General features: G+C 29.7%; 1 protein-coding gene across 4 annotated transcripts; it reads left to right on the top strand.

Annotated features, from left to right (window-relative positions):
- LOC123671275 (kinectin) lies at positions 1-8,687 on the top strand. Of its 4 annotated transcripts, none has more exons than XM_045605138.1 (14): positions 1-154; positions 569-780; positions 842-964; positions 1,030-1,089; positions 1,218-1,722; positions 4,142-4,287; positions 4,373-4,726; positions 5,524-5,700; positions 5,915-6,118; positions 6,172-6,399; positions 7,157-7,249; positions 7,308-7,535; positions 7,684-7,797; positions 8,404-8,687. In XM_045605138.1, exons 1-14 carry the CDS (start codon positions 142-144, stop codon positions 8,449-8,451), a joined length of 2,505 nt encoding a protein of 834 aa, XP_045461094.1. In that variant the 5' UTR covers positions 1-141; the 3' UTR covers positions 8,452-8,687. The 4 variants fall into 4 exon arrangements, with proteins under 4 accessions (XP_045461094.1, XP_045461015.1, XP_045461256.1 ...); XM_045605059.1 differs by having other exon boundaries at positions 1,027-1,089; XM_045605223.1 differs by having other exon boundaries at positions 44-154; positions 555-780; positions 1,027-1,089.
- Positions 8,688-10,874: the final 2,187 nt, after the last annotated feature.

The raw sequence follows: 10,874 nt of genomic DNA, 5'->3' as shown, positions 1-10,874 counted from the left end.
ACAAAACTGACAGTAGGTGACATTTAATTTAAGTAGTATTAAGCTCTATGAATGTTGGTGTCGTGTAATTAGTATTTTGTTACGTTAGTTTGAATATAATCATTTTTGTGTATAATTTAAAGTTTCTTCTTTCCAAAACTGATGGAAAATATTGGTGAGTATTAAATCCTTCTCTTCTAATTCAAACTGCATATTAATTTTTAACATTTGCACCATACAATAACTTTTGCTACGTGGCCGGAATTCACAGTTTTAATGACGACAAAAGGCTATTTGAGATATTTTTGATTTATAATTTAAGTTAATTTGATAAAACCTCTAAACAAAAATTACTTTGCAATTGCATCAAGTCTGAAATATTTCGGAAAAAGTTTGTACTTTTCTAAATTACTCACTGGAGTAATATTATCTTAATAGATCATTGAAAATTAAGAATAACCAACCAAATTTATCTAATAAACTTCTTGTTCTCTCATTAAAGTTGCGTTTGAAGGAAATTCTAATTCCTACACAAATAAATAACAATATTTTGAATTTTTTTATGTAGGCTAAAGGCTTTATTTTTCAGCCACTATAATGGATATGGGAACTTGGCAAATTCCTTTGATCTTTGTAGCATTTTTTATAATAGCTAGTGTAATATTGAGTCTCATTTATAAGTTTGGTATGAAAGAAAAAAGCTATGAAGAAGCATTAGCAGAGCAGCGTCACAATACTCAAAGTTTACTAGGGTACAAGCCAAAATCAAAGGATAAGAAGATAAAAAAATCATCAAAAAAGGTGAGTCTTGATCATCTTGAAATTTGAGAATTGAAAAGTAAAATAAATTTTCTCTCCTCAGACAAAAGATATAGATCCCGATAATAAAAAAAAAGAACCAGCTAATCAAGAATTGAAAGGAAATTTAAAGACTGATAAACTGAGGACTGATGAATTGAGCCAAAAACAGAAAGATGAATCTAAGGTATGCAACTTTCTTTTCAACAAATCTTTAATTTTTCCCCTGTGTTTATAATATTTTTTCAGCAGAAAAATGTTGCCAATTTGAAAAACTATGAAGATATCAAATCTGCAACAAATCTGGCATATGTAAGTACATTTTTCTATAATTTCAATTCTTTGAAATTCAGATTTGAGCTGCTACATAAATTGTTTTGTCTACTAAATACAAATTTTAATCTTGACATAAGGATATAAAATTATTTTTTAATTCCTAGTCTCAAGAATTGAATGAAGATAAAACAACTATTTCAAAAAATGTTGAACCTAGCAGTAATTCCAAAATATTTAAATCTTCTATAAATAAAAAAGAACAATCTAAAATCGATATGGTAAAGGAAAAATCTGATAATACTAAGAAAGAAGTTGTAAAGAGAGAATTGATGGAAGATGAACACAAAACAGATCTTATTATTAAAGAGAAAAAAGTTATAGCAACCAATGAAGTGGTGAAACATTCTACTAAAACAGCAAAGAAAGGACTTCCAAATAAAGTTGATCCTGAGAATATGGAACAAGTAGATAAAAAACCTGCAAAAGATGTTCATGAACCTCATGACCAAAGAATATCAGAAAACAAACCACTAAAGTCTGATTCAATTGAAAAAGAATGTTTAGAGAAAATAATCAATTTATCAAAGCCTCTAATAACAAATGGTTATATTGCAAATCCGTCAAAAGACAAAAGGAAAAAGAAAGAAATAAATGCTCTTCAACATTTGAGTAAGTAGCATATAAAAGTTATATTGGGATTGAGGGTAGTGCTTCAGAACAAATTTCAGTATTATTATACAACTGACTAATTTATATAACTATTGCCTAAATTGAATGTATTTTAAAAATTTAATGTTTTAAAATATTATAGTTTTTTCAGGAGGGATCTAAGAAGACTGAGATTTAGGTGGTATAGTTTATTGTTATGTTTATTATTTGATTTTATTACTTTATTGTATAAATTGTTTTGTGGGCAAAATATATTTCATTTCATTTCAAATCCTACTAATGAATGAATAATATATATTTTTCATAAGATGCAACAATTAAATAAACATTCGAAACCTTATTTTAAATACAAATTATTTATAGTATATATTTCCAGGTTCCAGGCGTTAACCGCTTTCCGGTTCTTAGTTCCCATAATTTTCTTTCCAACAAGACTCCTGTTCTGAAATCTCTTTCTGACATAGCCTTTTCTATTCCCTTTATCGAGCTTGTTTTTTTTTTGGCCTGGCGCTTTTAAGTATCCAGTGGAATCCAGTTCAGCATTTGTTTGGAAATACATTTGTCTAGCATTCTCTGCACATGTCCATACCAGCCAAGTTGTGCCTTTTTATGTCATCTATTATATTGTTGCTTATGTAGCCATCATTTCACTTATCTGTTCGTTTCTTATTCTTTTTATCCTTGAATCCCTTTCTGACCTCCAGAAATCCATTTCCAATGCTAAAAGAAGATTTTGTTGTGCTTTGTTTAATTGCCAGGCTTCCCAACCATACAATATCACACTTCTTACAGTGATGTTATAGATATCTCTTTTATGTTGTCTAGATATCTTCTTCGACTTCAGTATTGAATTTAATTCTTGGAAAAAATTTTTTCTTTTGATTATTACTTTTTCAGTAGTCCTATTATTGCTTTTTAGGGTTCCAAGGTATACATACTCTTTATAGGATTTGATGGTCAGTCCATTTTCCATTACCAGATCTTCACAGCAGCACATGTACTGGGTCTTTGACACATTCACATATAATCTCCACTTCATTTTCCTCCATCATTCTTCGGGTCCTGTAATATATGTAATCATCTGCAAAGTGAAGTGTGTATAGCACATTTTTGTTTGAAATAGGAATACTCTTATCTTTGCTTGATCTTCTCCAGATTTTGAGTTCTTGATCCAGATATATTATAAACAGTGTTGGGGAGAGACTATTTCATGTCTTAAGCCCTTTGTTACAGAGATATTTCATTATCCATCTTAACTTTAAATGCTAGTTTTTATATGATTGCTGAACAGTATTGTCTATTGTTAGTCATTATTTGTTGCACATTCCAGAGCTTATTTATGGGTACATTGTCATACATACTTTTGAAATGTCGCTGAATTCCAGATGTACCTCTAGTCCTGAGGCATCTTTTTTTTTTTTCGTTTAGTTGGGTTAAAGTCTAAATGTGGTCTATACAGAAGTGACCTTCTCTAAAATCACCCAGTTTCTCACATTCATGTGGCCTATATTCTTCCCAATTAGGGTTTTCAGAGCCTTTCCATAAAGTAGACTCATTGTGATGGTGACTGATATACATCGGTAGTTACTGCAAATGCTCTTTGCACCTTTTTTGTGTATTGGAACCATTTAATGGAGGATTAATGAAAGTTCCTGCAACTGTTTGGTGTTTGTCAACCTTCTCTAACATTTCTGTACTTATATGCACATGGGTTCCCTCGACTTTATATTTCTGTGGCGACATGGTTTTATATCTTCCTCTTTCCTCTGCTAGTTCTTTTTGATAGTGAGATTTTCAATTGTTAATGTTAACCAGTTGTATGTTACCTACATTACATCTTATTTTGTAGCTTTCTTATGAATTTACAAACATCACATAATAATAATAACCTTTATTCAACAACAATTATAGAAAAAAAGTACTTCACAATGAAATGAATGAATAAAGTTGACTAGCGATAAGTGTTGTTACACTTGTTTCGCATGATCTTGTACTTTCTATATATAAATCTCTAGCTCTCTGCACTTACTTTCCCAAACTATGTTTTTATTTTCCAGAATCATTCGTTTGAAACAATTTTGTTTGTATTCATCATAATAAGTTTATTCACTCATTCCTGGCAGGAATGGTAAAAATATTTTGTGAACAAATTTTTCAGATTTAATACAGAAAAACTTATTCATTTATGTCTTTTGCTACTCATGACCATTTTCATGCATCAATCAATGTTATTATGATTATCAATATGTATGATTGTGAAGAAAATAAAGTTATTCTATTCTATTATTATTTTTCATCTATTACGGCTGCTGAAAAGAATTATTTTCAAATATTCTCTAAAAAAACATTTTCATTCAAAATCATAGAAAGAGAAGAAAAGATTTGCAATTATGAATTACATTTCAAATTCATCTTTTAGCTTCTGCACAAGGTGGACCTGGAATGTCTTTTATTGTGAACATGGTGAATAATGCAGACTTATCTCACGCTGACATTCAAATGCTCATCAATTTGCTTTTGAACAAACAATCAGATGCTCCTAAGGTATTGGAGGATTGGAGTGAGGTAAGTTATGATAATTTCTAATGAGTTTAATTTTTGAAATTGTTAAGAAGTTTGATCTCAGTTTGTTTTAAATGTTATGTTTTAGGGAAAATATGATCCAGTTCAAAGACTCAAAAAACAACTAGCTGAAAAAGAAAAAGCTCTCATTGATGAGAAGGAAGCATTAATGGGTGTACAGATAAAACTTAAGGAAGTTCGTAATGAGCAATTGGCGGAACGAACGTCGTTCAACCAGAAAGTTAAAATCCTTGAAGATCAACTTCAAAGTCAACAGCTTGATCTTCTCGCTTGCAATAACAGATGTCATGCTCAGGGGCAACAGCTGCAACAGACACAGGCTCAACTGAATGATGAAATTATGAAATTACATAGTCTTAGAGAAGAACTAGCTACTGTTCAAATGCAAAGACAACAATTAGAAATGCATATTGCACAAGAGGTAATGTTGTTCTTTATTGATAAATGAGCTTTCCTCAAGGATATATATTTTTAATATCGACAAGCATATAAGAATAGATATTTGCGTTAATTGTTGATGTGGATTCATTTATAACTAAAATTGTCTTCAATTTATCCAGGGTTTCACAAATTGAATGTTCACAGAAAGCATTTCGAGAACTATTAGACTTAGAGAAAAAAACTTCAAGGACCCCCAATCTCTTTTTTCGAAATAATAACATGTCAGGGTGTTTCTGAAAAATCACTGTTTTGAATATTTGGCTATATCTTAGTTTCTGTTTGAGATACTCAAAATATCCTAAAACGTTTTTTTCAGTAATTTTTATGGTTTATTGATTTTCATAAAAGATCATAAAAATCATTTACCGTTTTAGTGATATAGAGGATAGTTGTTGTTTCCTTAATGGGACACCCTTTATTTTTTAATCTACGGCTAAAACACTGCTTTGAAAAATAAAGGGTACCCTATTTAAGAAACCCCAACTTTCCTCTATACTTCTTGGAATGTTTAGAATCCAATTACCGAATTGGAAAAAAAATTCAGTCTGTCCTCCATCCAAATTTTTTTATACAAGCTCCTTTCTATAACTTGGCGAGAGCTCATAATAGTGTACGTAACTGGTGGTCCTTATTTATTGCACAGAACTTGTATGCCAGCTGCTTCCATAAATTGATATCTTAAATGAATTTGTAGCGAAATATTCATTACTTTCAATTGTGCTATATATTTTTTGTATTCCAATTGATTTGTAATTTCTAAAATTTATGATTTTTCAGTCAGAAGTTATGATTGCACAATTGAGAGCAGATGTTCAAGAATATTCGGCACGAAATGAGCAAATGGTGATAGATATTAATACAATTCAAAAAGTTGCTGCAGAAAATGAATCTTCTTATATTGCCCAACTCAGTAGTATGACACAAGAACTAGGAGAAAAATCTAGACTGTTAGAGGTATGTTTATTGGGGAATATTTTGCATTTTCTGAAGACAGTATAATAAAAAAGTAAAGTAACTCCATTTTTGTTACTGTGATCTTTTGTTTCTGAAGAGAAGATGATAATATCATTATAGAATGCAAATTCTGGGGATTAGAGTGTTATTACTTCAGCTTTATGATAAAAGTATGTATGAAAGTAACAGGGCCAAATTTTATTTTTTATTATAGGAATTGCATATTGAAATTGCAAATAAAAATGAAATGCTATATAGACAAGAGGGTGAGCTCAAGACTGAAATAGCCCAATTAAATGTAGTTATGCAGCAACAAGCTGAAGAAATAAGAAAAACAGAGCAAAGAAATGAAGAAATGATGGACGAAATCAATAGTTTGAAGAAACAAAAAAGCATATCAAACAAAGTTATAACACAAGTATGTGGAAATTTTTGAATATTTCATTAATTTATAATCACAAATACTTTCAGTTAAAGAGTGAGATTGAAAAATTGCAAGAATACAAAACACAAAAAGAAGCTACCATTGAAAATAATAAAATCAATGAAACAGAACTTTTGAATTGGAAAAATGAGTTGGCTGTTATGAAAAACTTATCTGAAGAAAGAGAAAATAAATTAAAATTAGAATTTGATTCCAAGTTAAAATTGATCAGCAAATTAGAGACTGAACTAGAGGGACAAAAAACAAAAAATAATGTAAGTTGGAATTGAACATACATGTGTATTGATGGCTCTCGGCGTGTTCTTGCTGTTGACGTTTGTTTTCGAAATTGGTCTAATGAACTCAGTCCTTAAGCCTTGCTATTATTCCTATTATTATTGTATTTTATTACCCTATCTGAAATATGAATGGTGGGAATTTGAGATGACTTTACAAGCTTTATTTCACAGTCAATTGAATAAATTTATTATGAAGAAATGAAAATAATGAACAAAAAGAATAACTGATTTTAATAGTCGGTTGTATATTTGTAATAAAGGTGATCCAAGACTAAGTACAAAGTTTCATGGTACCCAAGGGTGCCAGAAAATAACAATATGGACTAAGACTCTTTGCTTATTAGGTAGAGGGTGATTTATTGAAGTATAGACCAGAACTCAGATATTATGATTTTTGGTTTTGGATGTAAAATAAACACCCTATACATAAAATATCAATTATTAGTATATACTTTTCTTATTTATTTTTTATTCTAAATCTTAAGAAGAAATACATGAGAAATGTAATCACCTATCAAAATCAGTTGTTCTTCTTGTTCATTATCTTCAATGATTGGTAAATTCGCACATAATATGCTGTGAAATATTTGACATTCACAGAAAATTTTCATTCATATTCTAAAGAAACTCTTATTTTTTCACAATATTAAAAATATTCAATGTTGATTATTCTAATAGTTCTTATGATATTCAATGATTTTTTTTTTATTTGAACAATTGTGGTTTCATATAGGAATTGAGAAATAAAAATTACAAAATACTTGAAGCATTAAACTCAGCTGAAGTCAGGATAAAAACAATCCAAGAAGAAAATTCAAGCAAAAAAGTGAGGATTTCATTTTTTCGGTCCATAATTCATCCCTATTAATAATTTTACTTTTCAGAATTCATCAGATGAAACAAAGAAGAATATGGATTCTCAAAAAAAATTCCTATCTAGGTTACTACCTGAAGTGAATGGTTTGGAAGATATTTCCTCGGAAAAATGGGAGGAAGAATGTTTCAATTTAGTTAGTAATTATTTAGAAACTTTGAAAAAAGTTGCTAGCAATGAATCGACAAAAAAATTGGAAGCAAAAATAGAAAATTATCAAAGTGTTATTAAGAATACAGTGAGTTCCTTTTAATTTGCAATTAATTCATAAAAAATATTGATTTAGTTTCTACATCCATTGTTGCATTGGCAAGTGGCAAAATAGATTATTTTGATACTTTCCTAAAAAATAGAATAAGTACTAATAAAAGTTCAATGACTTCTAGGAGGATATGCTAGCTCAACTGAGAGTACATATAGATCAAGAGCAAATTAGTTGGAAAGCTCAAATGAAAAATAAAGATTTAGAATTAGAAGCACTTAAAAAAAAAATTGAAAAGGTACAAAGAATAATAATAATTGAAGTAATCTCATAAAATTAATGTTCTATTTCAATTATGCTCTTTCACAGAAAAAAAACTATAAATATTACACAATGGTTTATTATTTCCTTCTATCTTGAAGAATATTCCAAATCCGAATATCTTTTGGTAAAAAGCAACTTGAACCTGTGGCAATGACACTATTAGCATAATGTGTTACCCAATAGGCTATTCGAGAAAGAGAGAAAAGCTGTAAACTGGAACTTTGTGTTCAGTACAATCATAATACGTTTGAAATTTCATAATTCTGTAAATATGAATTTTTCAAAATGTCATTCTTTGATTTTTGCCTTGAAAAATCATAGGTGATATTTTGAAGCTAGGATGACTAATGCTTAAATGTTTTCCAAGAAAAGACCTGAAGGGCAGATGGATGAATTTTTTGTTTGATTTTTTTATTCCAAAATGTAAAATGTGGAACTTTCAGAGGGGTTGCAAGGAATTTTTTCCTTAAACGACTCCAAAGATTTATTATTGGAAATAATAAACCAATAAGAACATAGCTTTAACCAAAATAAAATAAATGATTTTTCTTTGCTTTAAATCCATTCTTTTTTTTTTCAGTCGCAGAATATAGAAACTATAAATGGATCCTCTGGTGAAGAGCAGTGAAAAAAAATTTTTTATATTGTTATTATATCTTAAGAAAAACGAAAAACTTATTTGTTAAAAAGTAAAAATTTTGTATTAGTTATGTAAAAAAAATTCAATACTTCATCTTGAATTTTTTAATAGTTCAAGAATATCTTTGAATATGATGTAATGAAAATTTAGGATAACAAAATCGTTTATTTACAATCATTCCCTATATTTTTATAATTGTGCAATAAAAAAATGCTCATGTTCCATGTTATAATTTATATTATAATTAGACGCTCGTCAAAAGGATATTGAATTAATTTTGTGTTTTCTCGTCAGAAAATCCTTAGCTTCTTCTGGGAACAAATATGGCCAATTACATGGAAAACAAAATCCAATGTAGACAAGGGTTAAAACAGCCATACTCAACCTTTTTTCACCTCGGGCCGCATAATTGCTACTATTCATTCTTGCGGGCTGCAGTAATTTACCTAGTTGTAAAACTAGCTTTAGCCCGCGCGGTTTTCGTTTATCGCGCATAATCAAAACTTTTTTTTTTAATCGGTTACAAAGTAGCCTTAGTCCTTTCCTAAGCTCTACTAGTTCCTGTCTGTGAACCAAATTTTATCAAAATCGATTCAGTGGTTTATGCGTCAAAGTGTAACAGACCGGCAGATTACGTTTTTCGCATTTGTAATATTAGTAGGGAAGTGCGAAAATAAAAATATACAGGGTGTTACAGAAACGCTCCCAACAACGAAAACATTTACTATTGACGATTTTAAGAAAATTGGAATAATTTTTGTTATCGCAATTTTTTTATTTTGGTAGGTACCATGATTTCTAAACTCTTTTATTAGCATAATTCACGCAATAATGCTAATAAGAGGTTTTAAAAATCATGGTACTGACCAGAAAAAAAATTACACAATATGTCAATTTAACTGTATAATCAACTAAAAAAACGCACCCAAGAATCCATAGAAACGAAAACTACAAGAGCAAAAAACGTGAGATAAGGCAATCTCGCTAAGAAGATTAGGTATAGTATGTACATAAAGAATCCATTGTTTATATTATGGATATAGTGTTCTGTGTGTAGGCAATAAGGGAGAAAACAAAGTAAATATTGATACAGTTATTTTTGCGTAATTTCGAAACTTTATTTGTAATACTGAACTAGGCCGTTGCTCGGGCCGCATAAAAAGGGGCAAAGGGCCGCACGTTGAGTATGGCTGGGTTAAAAGGTGCCCACCTCTTCATCTAGGCCCCTTGAAAAAGGGAAAAATAACAAAATATCGGTTGTCATTGGATTTGCCCAAATTGTGATAAATAATAACTTTATTTCTAGTAGAATGTAGAACATTATGGAAAAAGTCAAACAATAACAAATCCCAAACAAAATATTAACTTAATTCAGAAAGATCATAAAAAGTTCTTTCCAACAAAAATGATTTCAAACGCCTTTTAAGAATAAAAATATTAGCATTCTTTATTTCATCATCCAGTCTATTGAATTACTAAATTATTTTGACCACGAGTTAAATATTGATGGTAATCGATTGAATTGTATTGAAACTGCGTGACGAGTATGATACTGAAAACATGGGAGAAGTGTATACCAAAGACGAATGCAAAAATCACAAATGCTAATACAAGAGGCGAAAAAGCGCATAGGTAAAGGAAAATAAACTTCGGACGAGCTCATAGTGCAATAAAAGTAATCATTTTGAAAGTGAAAATAAATCGTAAAAAGGTTCGAATTTTTACTGTCACCGATTTCAAAGAAAAGTAAAATGATAAATGCTGTAAAAATTTTTGTTCTTTATCTTGGCGAGAATTCTGAAATTTTATATTTCAAAAGTCTCAGGGGGGCTACCTCATAGGTGGCTTCAAAACGAATGCATCTCGTAAATGGCGACTTACAAAATTAAGTGTGAGGACAATTGCATGATCTACAATTTTTGTCTATCCTCTTTAAACTGCGCTTTATATTTCTATATGATGGCTTCAAGGTAGGGATCAATTTAAATTTGACCTGTTTTTAGATTTTCTATAAATGTGTATAGTAGTCGAAATAATGAAATTATTCCAGTTGGGTTTCCCACACTTTATTACAAATTTTGAGTGTTTATGGTCATTATAAAATATATGTTCCATTTTATGTGAGTGTTGACTCGCACAGTTTTTCAAAATAGTTTCAAGTTGAACATAAATGGAGCATATAGTTATAGAATTTTTGACACAGAGAGACAACTTCCTGATCGAAAGTTGTTAGCAAGGATTTGCAGGAAAATAAATATTCTTTTACCTCCACTTTTTATCATAATGAAAAAGAATCAATTTCCTATAAATATTTACACTTAAATTAGGTATTTTTGCTGCAATCTATAATTATGCTATTACAATTGGAAAAATCCTTGAAACATTTATGATAACTTGTGAATTGATCAGAT

Source organism: Harmonia axyridis, chromosome 1 (assembly GCF_914767665.1).
Source record: "Harmonia axyridis chromosome 1, icHarAxyr1.1, whole genome shotgun sequence".
Taxonomy (NCBI): domain Eukaryota; kingdom Metazoa; phylum Arthropoda; class Insecta; order Coleoptera; family Coccinellidae; genus Harmonia; species Harmonia axyridis.
This window is presented reverse-complemented; position numbering and strand designations above follow the sequence as displayed.

What these genes read in the sequence shown, in the direction of transcription:
- LOC123671275 (XM_045605059.1), top strand. An exon ending in AAAAATCTAGACTGTTAGAG is followed by an intron (nt 5,701 to 5,914) that starts GTATGTTTATTG and finishes TTTTTATTATAG; the next exon opens with GAATTGCATATTGAAATTGC. An exon ending in CAAACAAAGTTATAACACAA is followed by an intron (nt 6,119 to 6,171) that starts GTATGTGGAAAT and finishes AAATACTTTCAG; the next exon opens with TTAAAGAGTGAGATTGAAAA.